The 23,658-nt window shown below is 42.5% G+C and overlaps 1 protein-coding gene across 1 annotated transcript in view; it reads left to right on the top strand.

The window, feature by feature from the left end:
• The first annotated feature begins 1,479 nt into the window (after window positions 1-1,479).
• The window catches only part of LOC132368803 (aldehyde oxidase-like), a 47,210-nt gene continuing 25,031 nt past the window's right edge, over window positions 1,480-23,658 (top strand). Inside the window, exons 1-9 of the mRNA XM_059927534.1 lie at window positions 1,480-1,572; window positions 1,610-1,705; window positions 5,789-5,958; window positions 6,310-6,436; window positions 8,659-8,781; window positions 12,165-12,261; window positions 17,806-17,930; window positions 19,997-20,130; window positions 21,174-21,261. Of these exons, the coding sequence (XP_059783517.1) occupies window positions 1,480-1,572; window positions 1,610-1,705; window positions 5,789-5,958; window positions 6,310-6,436; window positions 8,659-8,781; window positions 12,165-12,261; window positions 17,806-17,930; window positions 19,997-20,130; window positions 21,174-21,261 (1,053 nt within the window). The remainder of the gene's footprint in view (window positions 1,573-1,609; window positions 1,706-5,788; window positions 5,959-6,309; window positions 6,437-8,658; window positions 8,782-12,164; window positions 12,262-17,805; window positions 17,931-19,996; window positions 20,131-21,173; window positions 21,262-23,658) is intronic.

The raw sequence follows: 23,658 nt of genomic DNA, 5'->3' as shown, positions 1-23,658 counted from the left end.
AGATTTGGTAAAGGAATTATGAACAACAGTGTTAATTCACATGTAATAAATTGAAAGGAACTGGACCCTAATAGTAGGGACAGGAGAGTAAGTGATACGAAACAGCTTTTCTATCCTGTGTGTTAACCTGGCTGTAGGTGTCTCACTTCAAGTTCTATTTAAGAGGAAACATATAAACCTTAGGAACCCTTACCTCAGGCTTTAAAAGGCAGGGAGGTCCAGTAATCAGTCTTTTTGGAGATTGGTAACGATGTCACCTAAACTTGAAATATTAAAAAAAAAAAAAAGTGTTCTCAACTATGTGAAATCTTTCTCCTCCTACCTTCTCAAATGTAATCCTAGGAATTTTGCCTGCAAACAAAGCATTTCTGGGCCAGAAGTACTTTCTGTCTTTATAGCAAGGCTTCACATTATACTGAGTGCTGCAGGTTCCATCATTTTTAAGGGACAGAGACATAAATGATAAATTATGGTATATAAAATACTACAATCTACCACCTCAAAAAATATTGTTTATGGAGTTTGGAGCTTGGAAATTCAAGTACTGATTGCAGTTTTATTTTGAAAAGAATGCTACAACTTATGTGGTTTTTCTTCCTCATGTTTATATTAAAAGAAAAGCTAATAAACTCTGTTTTAATTAAAATATATGGCTACTGTGTTTGTAACACTTCTCACTATTCACATAACATTACAACTCTGCCTAACTCAAATGTTTTCAGTCAGCTCTGATAGTCGGGCCTTAAAGCATTTTCAAACTAACCATAAGTTGTTTTGACCCCTGCCTTTAGTTAAGATGTAGACATTTATTTCTTCAGCTTACGCTCTTTTCAACCTGAAGATAATCTAGTACACTTAAAATCACTGGCTACAGTGCTCAGTGGCATAATGCATTAGATGGCATTTTTGAATTGTTTGTTAGGGTGCCAAGATGGAAATGCACATTGAAAGATAAAAGTAGGTAAATACACAGAGAAAGGAATTACAGGAATACTGTAGAATCAGAACTTGTTGCTTGAGGGTTGAGAAGGGGCATTGTGACCGAAGGACACATTCCGGTAGGCAAGGGCCGGCCGGGCTAGCTACTTTCAGTCGGGAGGCGGCGGCGGAAGGAGGAGGAGCTCCGGCTGCGCTCTCTCCCTGCAGTGGCTGCGCGTCTGAGCGCTTGTCTGGTTCCCACCCCTTTTAAATAAGCCGGTCTGGTCACCGCCCTCACAGACTAGTTGGTTCCGGGGAGGCGGCGGCGGCGGCGGCGGCGGGGGTGCGGCCGGGGCCGGGCCCCTGCCCGGGGCCCGGCGGCTGGGCGGACAGGAGAGCGGCGGGCGAAGTCGCGTCTGCATGTGCGGCACAGCCCCGGCATAGCCCGGGGCTGCCAGTGCCCGCCGCGCCATTGTTGGGGGAGGGGGCGGCTTCTGAGCTCGGCGGAGTCGGGGGACGAGCGGAGGCGGCGGCGGCGGCGGCGAGGAGTGAAGGCGCCCCATGGGGAACTCGCTGTCTTGTTGCCTGTCCCCCAATGCCTGCCGCAAGTTGGGCCGGCGCAGGGGGTCAGCGGAGCCGGACTGCGAGTCTGAGGTCTACAAGGCGGCGGCCGGGAACGCGGTGGCAGTAGCTCCGGCGGCGGCTACCGTGGAACCCGCCGAGTTGGATTTCGCAGGTGGCGAAGGCCACCACCTGCAGCACGTCAGCGACCGGGAGATGCCCGAAGGTAAGAAGCGGCGGGCGCGCCTCGCCCCTCGCGGGGTCGGCGCCGTCTGCTCTCGGGCTTACCTCTGGCCTCCGCCGCCCCCAGGGTCCCCCGGGAGGGAGACGCCGCCTAGGGCTCCTTCTTGCCCGGAGTTGGCTCTCCCAGGGCTGGGCACCGGGGACGAAGGCTGGCTCTGCTTGGCGTCCCCACCCCTTATTCTTTACCAGTCGCGTCCGGCCAGTCTCCTTCCCTCTTCCCTACCCGAATGCCCAATTCTTTCCCCCGTTCCCATTTCCCAGCCCGGCCTGAGACCCTCCAATCCGCGGCCCTTCCTGTTGGTGGTTCTATTTAACATCTCGTGGGACTTAGCAGAGACTTTCTGGTGTATTCTCTCTTTTCTTAATGAAAACTTAAATACTCTAACTTCGGCGTATCCATCCCGTCTCCCTATCCAGATGGTACCTAAGCGAAGGAACTAGGTAAGGGCCTGATGATAGACTTCTATTCGTTAAGGTAGTTGATACTCGAGACAATTAAGACAAACATTAGAGGATTTGTCATTTAAATTCAAAATAGAGATGGACAGAGTCAGTGTGGTGTTCTTAACTAAAATTCTTTGGATTTTAATGTTTTCAGTCGCCCTGATAGAAGCTACTTTATCCCTTCTAACTATAATTTGAACACGATAGGAAAGAAAATGGTGGGAGAGGGGCTTAAAATAACTGTGAACGGTGTGAAACGTTACTGCCACGGCTGCAGAGAATAGTTGTTGGGTTTTTTTTCTTTACCAAAGGAGACCCCATGGAGTTCTGATTACTTTTAAATTCCCACTTTGACACAAGTATGTCTTCAGCTGCACAGCCTTAACCGACTTCTTTTGCACGTTGCCTGTTCTAAGGGAGGGGTGAGGTGGTTCCTGAGACTGCTGGACAGAAGTTTCAAAGGAGAAAAAACAAATTCAGATTGTAATTTGTAATATAAAGGTTTGGGAGTTAACATACCACATCCATCCTGCAGAAAAATGTCTCCATGGCTCCCTCCTCCACACCCCCCCCCCCCCCAGTAGAATACTATTTAACTTTAGGAATGTTCAGGTAAAAGTTCTGAAGACTAAGTGGCTGGGGGTGGGTGTTGTCGGGGAGGAGAGGAGAGAGAGAAGAGAGGAAATGTTTGATTTTTGCCGCTAGAATTTTGGAAAGGGATGGCTCTAGGTTAAAAAAATAAATTTCTGGGTAGCGTAGTGGCACTTTAATAAAGACTGTTCTTTGAAGTATAAAACATTGTATCATAAAGATGTTAAAACCCCACTGGCCCATTTGTTTCATTTAAATGCCAGAGATTTCATTATTTCATAGATGAAATGTCTTACAGCTCTTCTATTTAAATTTTAGTTGGGTTTATTTAATTTCTTTAAAAGTTAGAATAATTAAGCCTGTGGATTTACCCTTATGATGGACGTGGCTTTGTAAGTGGAAAGTACTCCCTTTTCAGAATAGTTAGATATTGTGAAAGAATGAACAAATTATGTGAATTAATTGTAGCTTTAAACACAAAGCATGTAAGTACTTGTGAAAACTGCTCTGCTTGTTGCTATAAGGTAAGCCTCTAAATGATTTTTAAAAACAGTTAGTAGTTGGCTAGTGTAGGATGAGAGACGAAAATTGGACCTTTATAGAATTCTTTTAAGATTTACAATGCATTTTCTTGTGTATTTCACTTGGCCCTTCCATCTACAAATAAGGCCCGTATATATTCTCCCTCTGTTGCCGATGAAGAAGCCAAGACTTAGGGATCTGAAATGACTGTGTAACACAGCTACTGAACAAAAGAGACAGGATATGGGGAGGGGGTGGGGTGAGATGTGACAGGGTAAGAGAGTGTCATGGACATATATACACTACCAAATGTAAAATAGATAACTAGTGGGAAGCAGCCGCATAGCACAGGGAGATCAGCTCGGTGCTTTGTGACCACCTAGAAGGGTGGGATGGGGAGGGTGGGAGGGAGGGAGATGCAAGAGGGAAGAGAAATGGGAACATATTGTATATGTATAACTGATTCACTTTGTTATAAAGCAGAAGCTAACACACCATTGTAAGGCAATTATACTTCAATAAAGATGTTAAAAAAAAAAACAAAAAAAAAATAGGGTTTTTTTTTCTCATTTCTCTAATAACCAATAAAAATGCTGAACGCGTTTTCAGATTACATGTGCCACTCTCCTTTTCCCTCTGACAGATCAGAGGTTTCTCCAGGTTCCTGCCTAAAGAACCTCTGATCTATCTCAAGCTGAAGGTTTATTTTTTGAGTCCCTCAAGGAGGTTGGCAGTGACTGATAGCCATTCTTCTCGGGTCTCGTGAGCAGCAGAGGGGCTTGGGGAGGTGTCTTTTCACAGATACCTTTATGTAAAGTTCCCATCGTAACCATGCTGGCTTTCCTCCATTCATGGTATTTGGTAAATGGAATCCAAATGTTCAGAGAGGCAAAGAAAGCAAAACACCTGCATGAGAAGAAAACATGACAGTTGATCAGTGGGATCCCAGACAGCTAGGTTCTTTCCCTTCCATTCTGTGGAGCAAGAGCCTCAGAGCACTTTCGTTGAGCCAAGGGAAGCTTTGACTCTGGCAAATCTGCAGCTGTGATTGACATGAGCTGCCACTCTAGGTGGAATCAAACATCTCATGTATTGTCAATACGTACTAAGTAGGCTTTCTCAAACTGCACTTTCTGGGAATCAAATACAATTGTATTTACTTTTTAAAAATTTCTCCGATGCCTTACATGATCCTGAGCTGGAAACAGGTCAGCTTCTATGGCTTCTTTTCCTCTCAGTAGAGGTGTTGACCAGCGTGTGTTCTGTTGGTGCCTTTTCTGTCTTCCCTCCTGCTGTGTGATGTAGAGGAGCACTGAGAGCCTCATCTCAAAGACAGAGTCCGTGCCTCACCCAGGCTCAGGGTGACCCCGTGAACAGCAGTGTGGAGCAGCATATGGGGTGGGAAAGGGAGCCTCCATACCTTTTTCCGGGCCTTACCTTGGCCGACCCTCCTCATGCCCAGGACTTCCTGAGAAAGCCTGGGGGGGTCTGGCCTCAGCCCTGGTGCCGGATGCAGTGCTGACCCCGCGAGTTGTGGACGGGGCAGCTCGGCACTGCTTCGCAGGCGGCTCCTCCTGCAGCGCTCCAGGCCCCAGAGCTGCCTTCTCCTTTGAGAGTAGCCTTTTGGGAGTGGCCGCTTGGCTGGCAACTTTCCTGGAATTTCCGCCTCCCACAGTCCCATCACCAGCCCCCTCGGCAGCCCCAGCCTTGCCCCTGGTCTCTGAGCTTGGTCTATACCATGTCTCTTAACCCTTCTTTCTTCATACCTCCGATTCTTCTTCTCCCAACCAAGAAAGCTAACAACTCTCTCCTATTTAAAATACTGGAGGAGATGTTATGTTTCTTAATTTCGACTTTGGTTAATGAAGCATATTTCAGGTATTTATAAAACCAGTGGCAAGACATTTTACTCCGTGGGTCTCTAAGAAAAAGTAATATTAGTGAATCATTATTCAAAATGCAGCTTCCTTTGTCTTCATTCTTTGTCAGGATTGTCTGAGCTATGAGTCTTACCAATTATTTCTTAGACTTCCTCACTCAAAGTAGAAAATAAAAAAAGCTCTTGTGGTTGAATGCATGCACTCATTTTCTATAAACATGGTCATCAGGCTTTTCTGCAAAATAGTACATGTGCCATGCTTAGCTACAACAGTAAAATAATTTTGATAATAAAAGTTAAAGAAATACATGAACATTTGCAAGAGGACATCATTTTATATTGTCAGGAAGAAAGATTTATATTCATTTACTTACACAGATAGAATTTGCATTAGAGATGTTTGTGGTCTATATCAAAATAGTGGGGAAAAAAATATGAACAACATCATGGCTATACATTCCAGTTTGCCTACTGAATTACTGAAATAGGCTTACTGTCCTGGTGTTATTAATAGTGACGTTTTTATTTTCGAAAGTGTTCTGGTTTGGATGTAAATTATATAGCTCCCCTCTTATGAGAGATGTGCATAATATGATTATAAAAATGATATGTTGATTATTGATTAAACAGAATGCAGACCCAAAGCAGCTTCCTCAAGACCCAGTTGGCCATCCCATCATGCATCTGTCTGGTATTAAGCATGCCACAGGTGAAGCCATCTACTGTGATGACATGCCTGCAGTGGACCGGGAGCTGTTCTTGACTTTTGTAACAAGCTCAAGAGCTCACGCTAAGATTGTGTAAGTGATAAGGTTTTTACCCAGTAGACAGAAATTATTGCCTTTTTGGCCAAGTCACATTAGTGAAAAGTAACGGTTTGAAGAGGATAAGCTATTTGTTGGCAATGTCCAATGTATTAGATTTGAAGTGAAATGGGATCAAAGTGTAGGCTTCACCACAGTTTGTCCCTCCGTATAATAACTTCATTGTCCCAGGAATTTTTTCCCAATTGTCTGGCATAGAACTATTGGAGGGTTTTGGATGTATTTCCCTCTCTCGTATCTTATTCTCCGATTAAGCACGTTCTCTGTGGTCTGCAGGCTGCAGGGCCGGCCGCTCTGAGTAGCCCTGTTCTGTGTGTCCTCATCTAGGTCTGTGGATCTGTCAGAAGCTCTCAGCCTGCCAGGTGTGGTGGACATCCTGACTGAGGAACATCTTCATGGCATCAACTCCTTCCGCCTTTTAACCAAACCTGAGAAACTTCTATCGACAGGTGAGGTGCTGCATTTTTGCTTTCTGTTTTAAAAGTAACTTCCTCAGTTAATGACACTTCGTATTTTCTTAAAAGATAGCATTGAATTTGGCACATCATAAAGGATGCCAGTATTCTTTGAATGCTTATTATAAATCACTATATTCTAATAGTGAATTAGTTCAAAAATATTCATTTTCCACGTAAGTAAAGAAGTTGACTAGTTATATAAAAGATACTCGAGTGTTTTATATTTTCTAGTAGTGAGATCATGTGTTGCTTTCATACTTATGAAAGGATATATGAGAAGAGAATAATGACTTTTATTTGCTGATACTTTCCCTGAGAATCCCTTGCCATTGCCCCAGTCTCAGTCCAACGTCCAAGTTCAAGTGGTAGCTCCACCATGAAGTCTTTCCTTATCCTTTAATCCAGGAGTTCTCTCTCCCTCTCGGAACTCACTCTCTCTCATTCATTCATATGCCATGTGTTCAACAGGCATCTTTTAAGTGAGCACCTAGTGCCGTAGGTGAACAAGACCCCTGTGGTTCTTGCCCTTGCAGAACTTAAAGTCTGGAGGAGAAGGCAAAGTGGACCTTTATTGCACATTCTATCTTATACTGAGCTTATGTATTTATGTCTATGTCTTACCGATTTCTCCTACCTAGTAAAATGCCTTGAGTGAGGGCCCACGTCTGATTCATCGGCATATTCCATACACTGCTTCCTACAAAGCAGAGTAAATGAGCAGAGGAACAGTGATAGCATTGTTGCCATTTGAACCTTTCAAATGATTAAAACATCGACTACTGTATCTCAGGTTATCAGAAAATGCAGCAAGGGCAGTGTCCAGAAGGTTTTCTGCATAACTCCAGATTCTCAGTTCAGTGTTTACCCAAAAGAGCTTTATCTTTTGGAAGAGTGCCTGCCTCTGGCTCTCACTAGCAGACTTAGTTGATAAAAATGAAAGTTTGGTGACTGAGAGTCTGAAGTCAAGGTTGAACCTCCTCCAAGGCAGAGGACAATGAGAACTATGGCCTTTGCGTAAATGTTAATTAACCAAGCAAAGCCCTCCTGGGCCCTGAGGTGTGTGCGCGTTGATTCTGAGCATCTCAGGGGCGTGTCTGTGTACCAGGTCACAGGGCAAGACCCACGTCTGTGGAGAGCGGAGAACAGAGCTGTTGCGAATGATTGCATCCATTAGTTTCATTCCTTTTTTTAACATTTGTCCTTAGCACGCTATATCTTTAAAAAATCGCTTCATTGCAGAAATTTTAAACACACACAAAAATAGAGACTAGTACAATAAATCCCCATAGGCCCATCACCCAGCTCCAACCATTGTTAACACTTGCCATTTTTGTTTCATGTGTCTCCCCACTGCCCCCGCCCACCCGTACCCAACACACTTTTGTGTGTGTGTGCTGGATTTAACTTTTCTTTAACTACCATTTTTGTTTGGTGATAAAACTACTGTATGTTCATTGTAGAAAAGACCTAATAATCTAATGTCATTCTTAAAAATGAGTGATTATGTTTTGATTTGGATCACAGTAAAAGGTGGGAAAGAGAATCAAAAGGTCGTATGACTTCTTCCAGTCCTGACTGTTTTACCTCTCTGGAGCCTTAGTTTTGTTTTTCCCCATCCGCTTTCTACCCTGGTCCCTGGGTGACCTCCTTAGGCCGCCTACCTACCCCACCTGCTGGTGAACCGGTGAATGCTCCGGGCTCGCTCTTGGCTCCTGTAGTCACTTCTCTCCTTGAAAAGCCTGTGCTCCACCACAGTTCAGGGCAGAGGTGTGCTCACCAGCAGTGTTGCGGTATCACTCTCTCCCTCCTTCCTCTCTGGGTGAGAGGGTCTGTGACCTTCTGATGCTGCCGGTTCATGAAGGAGAAGCCACCTCTCAGAATGGCCCAGATCGTGGTGTGGCAACCCCAGGTCAAACCACGGGACTGACTCTTCTGCTGTACGTGAGGCAGCCTCAGACCTGTCCCTCTTCAGCCACCGCTGCCAATGATGCAGCGCAAAGACCTGCACTCTCCCAGTGCCTGAGGTCAGCAGGCCAACTCTGACAAATGTGCTTCCCTACCGAAGCCTTCGTTAACCACAGCACTGCGGTTAAGTCACACGCGAAGGGGTCATTTACTGTGTGTCTAGCTCTGTGCTAGCAGGGACGGGGGAAATGAACGAAAGGAGAGGCCCTGGTGCCTGGCCTCCTTGGGAACAGAGGTCTTTTCTGTGTTGTAGGTATTTTGCGTGGGTGAGCTTGTCTGTGCCGTGATTGCTGATTCCGAGGTTCAGGCAAAGCGAGCTGCGCAGCGAGTGAAGATTGTCTACCGAGATTTGGAGCCGCTGATCCTGACCATCGAGGTAATGAGTTCAAAGGTGGGGCCAGAAGAGCAGATTTCAGTGGCATATCACTTAAAATGCTTTTGACTGCAGAAACAGGAAAGACCATCCAACTCAAAGTGGCTTCCAAAAAACAGGGGCTTTGTTGGCTTCAAACTCTCTCAGTGTTAGCAAGCAAGCTGATCTTCTGCCTCTCCTCCTTGCTGCCCATGGTACAGGCTTTATCTCCTGTGGTGACAGGTTAGCAGCCAGGAGCTTCCAGTTCACGTCCAATAAGCAAGAAAGAAAGCCATTGTCCCAACATCCCACGAGTCCTGGGATCCAGCCTCATCAGGCACTTAGGTCACATGTCCCTCTCTGGATTCATGACTGGCAAGAACTGGTGGTTACTGCTGGTGGGGGGTGGTCAGATTTCTTTGCGGTTTATGGGCTGTGTGGGAGAGTGATGGAGACCTAAACAGAAATCTGAGCACTATTTGGAAGGGGACAGGTGAAAAGAATGCTGGATGGGTAACCAACAATGTTCAGGAGAGGGGACACACCTTAGGACTCCATATACACCTTCACCCAGGCTCTTTCAGGTACACAGTGAGAACCGACAAGATGCTCTATGAAGCATATATTGGTGACACTAGTTTCAGATCCTTTAATGCATATCTTAAGTAAGTATGAGAAATAGATCCTATGATGCCTACAGCTATTTTGGCAACTTAAACAAATTGGGGAACTGCATTTCCTATCCTGTTTTTTAAAAAGGATTTTGAAATTTATAAAGGTTTTCAGACTCATCTCCATGAAATGATATGAGTAATCTTCTGCATATATTTCATTGGTTCTTATAATTGACTAAGTAATAAAAGCATGAAAGTTGGGAAAGCATCATGAATAGATTAGATTCAGCACATACAGACTCAGTGTAATCTCGGAATACAATATTATCTCCACAACATAATAAATAAATTGGTCTCTAGGTGACTAGCATGCTCTGAGGCAGAAAATAAGGAAATGAGTTGGCCAAGGTTAGTGTCTCCAGGAGAACTTGGCCTTGGGTATGTTTCCTATCATGCTGCTTTATGCCAGGGAACATAGAGTTTGTTTCTGGACAATGTCCTCAGTGTTCTGAAATTAAAATAAAATCATGTCAAGGAGACAAAAATATAAAAGTTTAGTTGGAGTCAAAGAGTGATTATGCTTTCCACATTTTCCTGTCCAGTTTCAAATTCAAACATTCTGTTCTCTTAAACTGTTTTCATTCATATGTTGCCTGCTCTGCTTGCTTACTTTATACATTCCTTCCTCAACATTGTGTTTCAGAGTTAGGCTTACTTCTTAGTAAGAAATTATGTCCGTAATACTTTATCAAAAATCTTGTTTGTAATTCTTTGCCCAATTCCAGTAGCTAAATATCTTCCCTTCCCCCTCACCCCGCTTTCCAGCCAAATAAAATTCCAAATAAGCAAATAGATACCACTCTCTTCCCACCCCTTCCCCCCCAACTTGGACCGGCACATCTCTAATTGTCTGCCAGAGAATCCCAGCATCAAATACCAAACTTTGACATCGTGGAAAAGAGCTACCGCATGTTTATATCAGAGGTTAAGCTCTCCAAGGTTAATCAACTAATCAAGTAGATTTAATCAAAGTGTATAGCAAGGAAATATGCCCTGCTCCGTACGCATTACAGTGCTTTTTATCACTTTGCTGACCAAGAAATATTCAGGAAATTAGCTCCAAGCAAGCAGAGCAAGCAGCAAGGGAAGTAGAAAAAGATTAAACTTAAAAAAAAAATTGGAGCAAAGCAGCAAGGGAAGTGGAAAAAGATTAAACTTAAAAAAACAATTGGATTTATAAAACTTAATTTCTGTTTTGAACCTAGGATATCTGAGTCTGAGATTAATAAGAAAATCATATGAATTGATTCCATTAGGAAGTGTGTTATCAATCAAAATAGGATAAAAACAAGTGGATCTCCATCACTATCACTACTGTTTAACCTAGCTTATGCTTTTTTGAATTTTTAATAGTTTGAATGGGGAAACGCTATCTAAACTCTTGGCTCACGGGGTCAGGCTGATGACCATGGTGAGAAAACTATGCCCCCGACCAGAATCTCTCATCAATCGTCATGGTCAACAACGTGACCATAGCTAATACCTAGAGTTCTCTGTGTGTTTACCTTGTTCTAAGCAGGCTTCCTACATTAACTCACTAAATGCTCACAACAATCCTATGAGGTAAAAACTGTTATTATCCCCATTCTGATGCAGAAACTGAAAGACACAGTTACCCAAGGTCCAACAGCTGGTCAGCAATAGAAGCGATCCACAGACACTCTATCAAAGACCCTTGGCCCCATGGTAGTAGAAAAAAACCATCCCACTTTTTGAATGGAGGAAATGGCAGGATCACAATAGAACATCCCGTAAGGTATACTGATAGGTCTAGACACCGATTGGTGGCCAGAGGGAACCAGAGTTAGGAGAATCCCTAGCTGCCAGCAGGCTGGAATTTCATGGATGGACAATAATCCATTGTAGAAATGCTGGCAGGAGCTGGCATGTCACGTTTGCCAAGGACCCAGGGATTACAGCAAGATGAATTCCTAAGGATAGGTAAGAAAACCAACCTAGATTATTATAGCTACATCCCTGATTATGTGTACCTACTACTGTACCCCTTCAGTAGGCATCTGGGAGAAGCCATTAGGAACCAGAATATAAGTGGATTTGTGGTACCCACTCTGGACTTGTAATGGAATCTTTCTTCCAGGGCTGGAGGTCCCAGGTGCAAATGCTGTACTCATACCCCCAAAGGAGGAGCTTGGGGCTGGCAGGCAAGGCCACCATGTCCTTATCACTAGAGTGTCTTCAGCTGACACTGACAGAGCACTTATTAAATGCCGTGTAAGCTCTCTCATGCCTCATTTCATTCTGTTCTTTCCACAACCCTATTGGAGCTATGTGCACAACTCTACCTGCATTTTACAGATGAGGCTCAAAGAGGTGAAGTAATAGACCCACAGTCAAACAGCTGGTAAATGGAGAAAATGGACACAACTCCGACTGGGTCCAGAGCCCAAGATCTAAACCCCTGTGCCTTGTTCCATTGGCTGCATAACATGGGCTGTGGAATGAAAAGAATAATCTGCCTGGAAATATTAGTTCCGTAATGGGACCACCTGGTGCTAGGTGTTTTCTAAGCATACTTTTTTTTTTTTTTTTGATGCGGACATTTGCATTTGCTCCATGGGGAGTCTTTCTGCAGCCTGGTTCTCAGCTCAGCTCATGTGATTCCAGAGCAAGAGGAGCGCTGCGCAGACTCAGACGATGCAACATCACATGTGGCTACTGCTGTCGGGCTGGGTCTCTTGCCCCGGGGGCCTCACTTTTCTGTTCTCTTTCTAGGAGGCTATACAACACAAGTCCTTCTTCGAGCAAGAAAGGAAACTGGAGTATGGAAATATTGATGAAGCATTTAAAATGGTGGATCAAATTCTTGAAGGTAAAACTCTCTGAAAAGAATGATGAGAGAGGAAGCAACCCTGGCCTGCCCAGTTGTTATACAGGTGGTGTCTGTTTTCCTGAAGGTCCGGAAACTGAGGCTCAGAGTGGTTAAGGAGCAGGACCACGGTCATACAACAGCCACTAAGCCACGAAGCACTGTGGATTGATAGCTTTTTTAAGGCTTTCCAAAGCCCATGTTTCTTTCTGTTTCATCCTTTCTGACTTCTCCCTCCCCCCTCCATCTCTGCTTTCTCCTTCCTTTCTTCTTTCCCTCCCTGTCTCCTTCCCCCACTTCCTTGCAGACTTCCTTTAGTTATGTATATATGTAATGAAAATTAAATTTCCCTCTTGGAAATCAGTTGATTTGAACTTTCCAATAAATTTTTTGTAACTTTTTATTTTGAAATAGTTTTAAATTTCAGAAGAGTTGCAGAAACATTAGAGAAACTCTTAATTACCCTTTACCCAGATTCCCCAATAGACATTTCATGACACTTGCTTTATCATTCTCTGTGTGTGTGTGTCTCTGTCTCTGTCTCTGTCTCTCTGCCTGTCTGTCTATCTGTCTGTCTCTCTACATATATAGAGAGAGAGACATATACACACACACACACATTTTTTTCTGAGGCATTTGAGAGTAAGTTACTGACTTGATGCCTCTCTCCTCCTAAATACTACAGTGTCCATTTTCTAAGAACAAGGATATTATCTTACATAAACATACAGTTTTTAAAATCAGAACATTAACATTGACATAATACTATCATTTAATCTACATACTTTATTTGAATTTTGCCATTTGTCTTAGTGATGTCCTTTATAGCAGGAAAAAAAATGATTTACCGTGGGTCTTAGATATGCCCTGCTGTCATACTGCTGTGCTGTAAAATCCTTCCCTAACGCCTGTCATGCAAGATCTGATTAACCCAGATGTGTTGCTGGGTGGGTATGGGCTGTCTGTACCATATCTCAAGGCAGAGAATAAGTCATTTGCATCTCCTGTCTTCAAGTGAATTTCCAGGATATTAGCCTCAAGTGCATGCTAGATGCTACCATCTCCTTAATTTTTCTCTCCAACCCTGATCTCAAGCACAGGAAGAGTCCTAAAACATACCATCCCAGAGCTGTGCCATATATAATCAGTCAGTCCAGCCACTGAGCTGAAAGCCTATCATGTCTCTTCACTCCATGGCTGTATAAAACCTGAAGCTTCTCGGAGCTGGAGTAGATAATGTCACCTGGAAGCTGTAGGAAAGACACCTTGTACTGTCACCCTGCCAGTATTCCTTGGCATCCTGTCTTACTAGCTGTGTGACTTTGCAGGGCACTTCTCTGGGCTCAGTCTCCTTGTTTCAAAATCACATGGATAAAATAATACTGACCTCAGTGACCCATTATGAAGATTATAAGAGATAATACATGTGTGCTTGGCACAGAGCTTGGGGCATAGTAAGAGAGCCATAACTATGAACAATAATTATTATTAGGTTTGGATATTTTTGTTGTTCTGTAGAAAAGGTTGTCTATTATTGAGGGAACACACCGGCAGGTGTTCATCTATCAAACCCAATGTTGCCCAGTTTTTCACACTAGAAGATGCTTCCAAGACCTGCCTGGAGATTCCTGTGTGCTTTTCTTGGAATTCTGGAGTTGAAAGACCCAGGGTAGCCCAGGAATCTGTTTTTGACAAATTTTAATTGTGCTCCAGGTGATTCTTAGGATTAGTAAAATCTAGCAAACATTCATAGGGTGAGTTTGTTTTGTGGGAGAAGAGGAGGAAGGAGCATTTTTGCACAGAGAGTCCCTGGCGAGAGCATCTTGGAAATATCAATATTTAGGGAAGTTCCTCCACTTGTGCCATAAAATGTCCTTGCTCTGTTCTTTCCATAATATGTTTGTGTGAGAATTCAGTTATTGTATATTTACTCAACATCTTATTTAATTATTTGATTTAGTTAGGTAAAAGTTGTTCAATCTGTCTCTTACTTGAATTTTAACTTCCTATACCCTATCGATAAGTATAAAAGTGAACAGGAAGCTCTAAAAGGGACATATATACTACTTTTAAGTTTTCATCCTCTTGACTCACTGGTTTGAGGGGTTTTATTCTTACTCTGCAGTTGTCATTTGAATGAAGAATTTTTGACTACTTGTTTCAATGAGAGATAACTGGAGGTACTAATCATTACAGCACTTAATTGCCCCTTAGGAAAATAGATGCTCCAAGAAAAAGAGTATTTAAAAGATTAAATATGTCGAGAATCACATCAAGTCTTAGACCGTGTTCTTGAAGGGAATGATATTATTGTTGGCTTTTACCAACTGTGCAGATGTATCTCAGCCCTACGTAACACTGGTGTCGTAGCCCTAGAGGGGCATTAAAGAACACGGTTTACAGATGAGTTACAGATGAGCTAAGTCTAGAGAGACAGACAGTTGACCAGGAATCAAATCTATCTACGTTTCCCACCTCTGAAGTTAGCATTCTCTCCTCTGCATTATGCCACTTCCCATTCATCTCTTTAAAATTCTGTGATCTTGGTTGAGCTTTACACTGACAATCTCTGTAGCAGGATTTGCAGGAGATCTCGAAGCCCTGAAACTGGGATTGTCTTCCCCACACCCTGTCCTGTTGGGCATAGTACAGAGAGACTCCTTATCTTAATGGCTTTTCATCTTTAAGGAACTCATTAAAATGTAAATACGCCTAAAGGAATCATTCCTAAACCCATACTGGGATAACGTTTTATCTCAGGGATTAGTTGAACAAATTGGTTTCCAACCGAGAGAGTTGAGAGCAACACCGTGGGGTGAGGAGAGGGCACCGTGGGTCCAGGGCTAGGGGGCTGGGCAGCGCAATGTAACAAGGCCCTAAAACATTGCCTACCTTACAGGTTTAAGTAGAAACAGCTCTGTCTAATACTTTTTAGCTCTGTATTTTTTTCAATGAAGTAGATACTTAACCAAATTAATTCTGAGTGGATAGGTGAAATCACTAATATTGTAAACCATGAATTTTAGCCTCCTGACAAATGGGTGTTTCAATGTACATTTTTGGTAAGAGCTTAGATTGAAATTGAGATCTGGGTTCTTGACATTTTAATTTTTATGTTTTATAAAAGAAGTAGAATCTGTTTATTCTCCTGTACTCTTTCTTTACTCAGATTTTGGATGAGATAGGAAGTCCAGATTCTAATACAAAAGATTTCCTTGGGAACCTCCCTCAAATAATTTACAAATCACTCTTATTGGGTACCTTTTTAATTTTTAAAAGTTCTGCTTTCCACCTAACATGATGACTGACGTTGTCGTATTGTGTTGTTTTTTCTTACTTCTGTTTTTCAAACAGTTTTTAGAATTCCACTTTGATTTATGAATAGTGGTTTGAGTGTACCTCTTTGTGAATTTTTTTAGTGGTAGTTCTGGAAGTGAAATTTAAATTACAGTATATCTGGTAGCAACACATTATCAATTTGAGTAAAGTATAGAAACCTTACATCCCTTTACATCCCTTTCCTCTCCCTTATTTAAATACAATTGTCTTAAAAAATTTCTTCTACATGCATTGAAAATCACATGAAGCAATGTTATAATTTTGTTTCAAATACAATTTAGAAAACTCAAGAGGAGAAGGAAAGTCTATTGTGTTTGCCCATAGTTGTCTGCTTACCATTGCTCTCTCACCTTCCTGATGTTCCAAGATTCCTTTAAAAAAAAATAATAATTTCCTGTTTGTTTCAAAAACTCTTAGCCAATCATTCTTTTTTGATAGGTCTGTTGAAGACAAACCCTCTCAGCTTTCCTTCATCTGAGAATGTCTTTTTCATTTCTTTTTTATCCTTGAAAGGTATTTTCACTGGATATAGAATTCTGAGTTGATAGGTCTTTTAGCACTTGAAGAAAGATGTTGTACCAGTTCTTCTGGCCTCCATGGTTTCTGATGAGAAATCTGCTGTCTTTTGAAGTATTTTTCCCCAATAGGAGAGGCAGTGTTTTTCTCTCTCTGCTTTCAACATATTTTGTTTTTAGTTTTCAGAAGTTTGACTGTGATGTGTCTTGGCATGAATTTCTTTGGTTTATCTTCTTTGGGATTTACTCAGCTTCTTAAATCTGTAAGTTGGTGTCTTTTACCAAGTTTGGGAAATTTTCAGGTGTTACATCTTCAAATACTCGATTTTAATGACACAAATGTTCATACTTTAATTTTAATCACAAATGTTTCTGAGGCTCTGCTCATTTTCTTTTCAGTCTATTCTCTCTGTTGCTCAGGTTGAGCAATTTCTATTGTTCTGTATGCTTGTTCCCTGATGATTCCCACTGTTCTCTCTATTCTGTTGTTGAGCTCATCCACTGAGCCCCTTATATTTTGAGTGTTGTATTTCTTAGCTCTAAAATTTCCATTTTGTTCTCTTATATCTTGTTTCTTTGCTGAGATTTTCTATTTTTTTTCATTTGTTCCAAGTGTTTATGTAAATTAAAACATTTTTATGATGGCTGCTTTAAAATCCTTGACAGATAATTCCTACATCTGTGTCATCTCACTGTTGGCATCTGTTGATTGTCTTTTCTCATTCAAGTTGAGTTCTTGGTATGATGAATGATTTCTGATTTTATCCAGTTCACTTTGGATATTATGTTGTAAGACTTTGGATCTTATTTAAATCATCTATTTTACCAGAACTCCTCTGACCCTGGGTTGGAAGGAACGGGGGGTGATGTCTTGTTATTGCCAGGTGGAGCATGGAAGTCCAGGTTCCCTGTAGGGTCCCCATTAACACCACCCCAGTGGAAGGTTTGGGGTACCTCATCACAGCTTGATAAGGGTGGAAGTCTAAGCTCCCCACTCAACTTTTGCAGACAGAGATAGGTCTGCAGTTTTTTCTGTAGTGTTTGGCTAGAGCAGAGTAGGTATTGCATAAAAGTTTTCTGTCTTGATAGGCTTCCGCTTTCCTGGTCCTTTGGCTAGAGAAAGTAGGCTTTTCTTGGGGGATTTTTTTTCTCTTTGCCTGTTGGTGTTTCTGGATTTCTGCTTCCCTGGCACCAAGTCTGGGATATATGAAGCAAACAATAACAAAACCCACTGAACTCAACATTGTGTCTTTCCTTGGGTCCCAAAGTCCCTAGCTGGTTTGCCTTCTCCTCTACTTTTCAGAACCTTCTTATGTTTCTTTTATTACATATAGTGTCCAGAATTGTTAGCTGTACTTAGAAGAAGGAACAGGGAGAAATGCATCTACTCCATCTTGTCTTGGAACCAGAATTCTCCTTGCTATAGTATTTTGACTCTGAAAAGTCACACATCTTTCCCTATCACTCTGAGACCTACCGTGCTGGCAGACATGACACATTCCCCTGCAGAACTCTACTTCAAATATGCAGGTATAATAAAAGCTAAATATTGTTGTTTGTGGCTCTTCACCGTGTAGCCCACTGCCCCAGCAGAAGCACTGTCGGTGGAATTTCTCTGTAATGAGATAACACATGGGGGGTGCTACCTGTCCTATCTGACTGCCTCCTTGACTGGAATATTTTCCTCTAACAGGTGAAATACACATGGGAGGTCAAGAACATTTTTATATGGAAACCCAAAGCATGCTTGTTGTTCCCAAAGGAGAGGATCAAGAAATTGATGTCTACGTGTCCACACAGTTTCCCAAATACATACAGGTAATGTGGGGGCCATTATGGAGGGGACATGGCTAAGTGGTTTCTGTCAACAAGATATACCAGGAACAATTTAGAACATTTTAGAAACTGAAGGAGTTTGGAATACTAATAGCCATATCCATTTGGGTATTAATAACCATACAACTTTAAAACTTTTAAGATGGTATTATGAAAGTAATGGCCTTCTGTTTGTGGATCTGTAACTTTAAAACCAGTTATGGGATCAGCCAGTCTCTTTTTCTATACTCTTGGCACTGTTAAGAACACGAAAGAAATGATGACTATAGTCAACACTGCTGTATTATATATGAAAGTTGTTAAGAAACAGATCCTAAGAGTTCTTGTCACAAGGAGAAATTTTTTTCTTTTAATTGTATCTATATGAGATGGTGGATTTTAACTAGACCTATTGTGATAATCAATATGTGGAAATCAAACCATCATGCTGTGCACCTTAAACTTATACAGTGATGTATGTCAATTATTGCTCAACAAAACTGAAAAAAACCCCAAAATTTAACAAAGAAAGGCCTGCCCTCCAAAACTTATAGTCACCTAACTCACATGAAGCAATTAGGAAATAGTATGGGGCAGAATGCAACCAGCAAAGTCAGAGTTTACATAGGTGGAAGAATTAAGAGAATGGAGGTTTGTGAAGCCCAAGAATCATCCAGGTAGTCTCATGAAGATGAAGTCTTAAGCTGGGATTTACAGTGAGAATGAGGTTTGTCTAGATGGTGAGAAGAGAAGCCATTTCCACGGAGTTCCACACCAAGATCAAGTGCCACTCATTCATTCATTCATTCATTCACTTGTCCCTTCTGCAAACACTTTTTGCCCGTATGTCCTATATGCCAGGCAGCATGCATGTAAAGAAGGAGGAGTAGTACGAAGACTGCCCAAGCTGGATGTGCCTGGGGTGGCTAGTTTAAGCATCAGGGTGAAAGTAAGGGGAATAAACACTGGGGTCTTGATTCAGTAGGTCACAAGGAGCCCGTATCATTACCAGAGCAAGTAGGAATGTGGGAATGTGGAGAATGAGGCCTCTTAGAAGGTGGAACACTAAGAAGGATCAGGTGAATTCCATTCCATTCCTGTTCTGCCTCTCACTCCCTGTGTGACATTGGTCCCATCACTTCATTCCTCTTGGGCTCCCCATGTATAAAAATGAGTTATTAAGACTTAATGACCTGGACTTCCCTGGTGGCGCAGTGGTTAAGAATCCACCTGCCAATGCAAGGGACATGGCTTCAAGCTCTGGTCCAGGAAGATCCACGTGCCACGGAGCAACTAAGCCCGTGCGCCACAACTACTGAGCCTGTGCTCTAGAGCCCATGTGCCACAACTACTGAGCCCACACGCCTAGAGCCCGTGCTCTGCAACAAGAGAAGCCACCACAATGAGAAGCCCACGCACCGCAACGAAGAGCAACCCCCACGCGCCGCAACTAGAGAAAGCCCACGCGCAGCAACAAAGACCCAACGCAGCCAAAAATAAAAAATAAAAATAAGAACAAATAAATAAATAAATAAATTTATAACAACAACAACAAAAAAGACTTAATGACCTCAAACATTAGGATGGCAAGGAAGAGCAAGGCCTACATCCAGGGAAGACCCACCAGCCAACTGAATCCAAATGGAAGGTGAGGAGTGCTCATTCTCCAGTGGAGACAGTGGTGTGCAGGGAAAAGACCCAGTCTGAGAGAGGCTTGGAAGGCCATGGAATCTCACTGCTGCAGGAAACATATCCCTAGGGGTTAGTCTGAAAAGGATACCTTGGGTGTAGTTCATGGGGAAAAAATTTTTTTAAATTTTATTATCATAGAAATATCTCATTGATGTTGGAAGGACTACTTAATGATAGTTTTGGTGCTGTCATTACAGCTAAATACTACTGAGATCAGCATGGATGCATGCTTAAGTTACTGGAAATCATCCCATTATTTAGTGTAACCACACAATTTGTGTATCATGTACAACATTAAGGAATCAAAATGTGTAAGGACTGTTCCCACTCCCTTGCTGCAGATGGGTCAGAATAATGAGAACTGTTATCATTCACAGGACATAGTTGCTTCAACCTTGAAGCTCCCAGCTAACAAGGTCATGTGTCACGTAAAGCGTGTTGGCGGGGCTTTCGGGGGGAAGGTGATGAAAACTGGCATCATGGCAGCCATCACCGCATTTGCTGCAAACAAGTAAGTGGAGAAAATCTGTTAAGTAGACTAAAAATAAAATGAGGTCACATTGAATATTTTCAATATTGCGGTTAAGGAGGAAGAGTCTGGGTCAAGGTTATTTAAAAATCACATATAATATACAAATATACAAACAAGCTGGCAGCTTATTACAACTTCTTTTATACTGTCAAACTACATACTATAAAAACAAAAATAAGAATCAATTACTGAAAAGAGTAAAAACCACAGTAAAATATATAATACCTGGAGAGTAGACAGAAGCAGATCCTGAAAGGGTGGGGTTACTTGTCCTCAGCACCTGTATATATACATAGGTCAGTTCAACCTTTTGAGGTAGACATTTATATCTATCTATATATCTATACCTATACATATCTCAAAAGGTTTATATACATATAGATAGATATAAATATAAGTGTATCTCAAAAGGTGTGTGTGTGTGTGTATATATTTTTTTCCCCTTAATTTAAATGGAAAATTTGCTTCTGTTATGCTTACCTTTATTTATAGTACCATTTTCCTTTAAGGGTGTCAGAATATAACCATAGGAAATTGTCTTTGGAACAGGCACACCTAGAAGGCTTAATTTCTTTGCTAAGTAATGTACGTCAGTTCCTCTGCCCCATGACACAAAAAGACCTTCATTCCAGACCTGTCCTATCAGGGAATACTTGGCAGTCAGACACCACTTGAGTTCCTCCATTTGTAACCAACTATAATGTGGCCTTGGGACTGTTTGCCTATCACGGAGGTGATTATCACAGTGGGAAATAACCCCAAAGCAATACCCCGGAGCCTTGGGCCCGAGAGCCCCCTTGGATAAGTAGTGAGTGCCAGGCACTGTGCCCTGACCCAGAGGAAGAGGAGGTCACTGGTGTATGCCTGAGAGCAGCACAGCCTGGGCTCAGGGTGTCACTCTGTGGCTCTGCAGTGTGTGTGGACGCCACCAGGCTCTCACTAGGAGTTACATAAACCCCAGATAATACCTGGTAGGTAAAAGAGTTTACCTCTCCCGATTTTTTTTTTTTTTCCTGTTTTAGGCATGGTCGTGCAGTCCGCTGCATTCTGGAACGAGGAGAAGACATGTTAATAACTGGAGGCCGCCACCCTTACCTTGGAAAGTATAAAGTGAGTAGAAGGATGGGGGATTTATGTTGTAAATATAACATTACAGAAATGCAGAGGGCAGCATCTGGCTACTGTCTACCGGGGAATAACAGTGAGCAAATCAACAACTTGTGCGTCACACTTTCTCTTCCTTGTGCTAACTGATTACTGGCTGGTTCAGTGAAGCTTTTCTGCTTTCCTCAAAGATATCAGTTTGTGGAAAAAGTGCGAGCTGGTATTGGCGGCTACAGAGTGCGTAGCTGGAAAACATGTGAGTATATACATACGTCCATGAAAGTGGATCTGATAACCACACTATTCCCACAGTTTTATACGTGGGAGGTAAAAACAGAATAATTTCTGTAACAATAACGTTATGCGAAATTGCAAATGCTTGCCGACAGCTTCCTCATTTATCAATATGTCAAAGGTATTTTGGTAAAACTCTGTACCAGAAATTCCTCATTCCTAGAAAAGTTTCCATAGCAGAAAATAAGTATTCTTTTGCTTTCTAAGAAATAAGTTTACTTGTCAGAATGGGCTAACTGCTCTAACAACTAAAAACTCTCCCGGACTTGGACCTTTTTTGTGTTAATTCTTGCTCAGGTAACAGCCCAGTGTAATCAGAGGAGGGTGGGAGGGGGGCGGAGAAGAGGAGAGAACCATGCTCCACAAAACCACTCATGGACTCAAGCTGTTTCCATCTAGTAGCGCCACCATCCTCCCCTCTGACCGCACTGTTGAATACGGAAGCCGCTAGGCACATACGGCTATTTCAATTTAAATCTACTAAGTTAAATGAAAGTTAAAATCCAGTTCCACGGTTGCATTAACTATATTTCAAGTGCTCAGTAACCACCTGTGGCTAGTGGCTGCCATGTAGGACATGCAAATAGAGAACACTGCCATCATCACAGGAAGTTCCATTGGCTAGCACCGCCCTAAAGACTCTGTCCTCCACTGGATTTTCTGCAGAGGGCAGCAGACAAGGGAAGGGAAGGGAAGAGAGGGAGCCGAGTGTTGTGTGGGAGATATTTTGAGCACCAGGCCTGGAAGAGGTGGTCCTTGCTTCAATCGACACATATTGGCCAGAACTTTGCCACCTAACTGCAAGGGAGCATGGGAAATGTAGTCTTCCTGCGTGCCCAGGATGAAAGACAACAGGATTTGTTGAACACATCACATCGTTTCTACCACAACTGGTGTACCTGCATACATATTGTTAGAAGATAACGAATGTATCTATTTCAACTTACATTCACCCTAAGCTATATTTTGAATTGGGTTTAGTGCAACGTAGATTTATTAGAGCAAACTTTGTCCTGAAGGAGACCACATTTTAGCCGTTGAGGGGGAAAGAAGACTTACACATATGAAGTCATTATGAAAATGTAATAATCTCAGGTTAAAGGAGGAGGTGCACATAGTAAAACTATGGGGAGAGGTGAATATGAGTTAGAGTGTGTACAGGAAACTTCTTAGAGAAGGTGAAACGTAAATGACCTTCAAGAATGGATTGGCAGAAAGAAGGCATACCAGGTGGTGGGAATAGTAGCAGCGTAAATGCAGAGGTGGGATACACGTGGCCTGTTTGATAGGGGCAGGAGTAAGGGGAGAAGGGGAATTAGAGCACAGAGCGCTTACTGGAAAGTAATGGGAAATGAGATGGGTTGGGTTAGGTGATGCCAGACTCAGAGTGGCCTGAGAATCCCAGGATGGGGGGTTAAACTTGATCTCATAAGATACAATGAGACTGAGTAGATGCTTGACCAGTCAAGTGTCATAACCAAACATGGGCGCTTTGAGGGGGAGAATATGATGGCACTGGGCAGGACGGCCTAGCGAGGAGGGAGGACGCAGACCACCTGGAGGCAGCTGATGCTTTCAGACATGAAGCAGTTGGGGTCTGGCTACGATCGGAAGATGTAGAAAAAGAGATGGGTCCAAGAGCTATTATGGTATAAAATAAAATAGAATTCGGTGACAAACTTAGCAAAATATAATGGAGAACAGAAACCACAAACATGCCTTGGAGGTTTCTGATAGAAAGAGCCAAGTTGGAAGGAGGAAACAGTCTAGACGGACAGGGATGAGTTTATTTGTGTGTTTGGAGAAGAAGTGACAGTGGGACATTTAAAAGTGGAAATGTCCTTCATTGATATGGGACTTTATTGAAAAGACTGGTTTATAAGTTACAGAAACCATCAGCGTAATGATGATTAAAACCTTGAGAAAATAATGTGTTCTGATGGAGGGTAGTAGGAGGACAGGAGATGATAGTAATAATATTTACAGTAGTGTTATTTAGGATACTTGCTAGGTTTCAGTCACTGGCTTATGATTTTCCCTGCATTACCTTGCTTATTGCCAGGTCACAGATGGTCAGAGAGGTTATATGACTTGCCCGAGATCCCAGAG

This window comes from Balaenoptera ricei, chromosome 7 (assembly GCF_028023285.1).
Source record: "Balaenoptera ricei isolate mBalRic1 chromosome 7, mBalRic1.hap2, whole genome shotgun sequence".
NCBI lineage: Eukaryota > Metazoa > Chordata > Mammalia > Artiodactyla > Balaenopteridae > Balaenoptera > Balaenoptera ricei.
The sequence above is the reverse complement of the archived record's forward strand: the minus strand, read 5'-3'. Positions and strand labels throughout refer to the sequence as shown.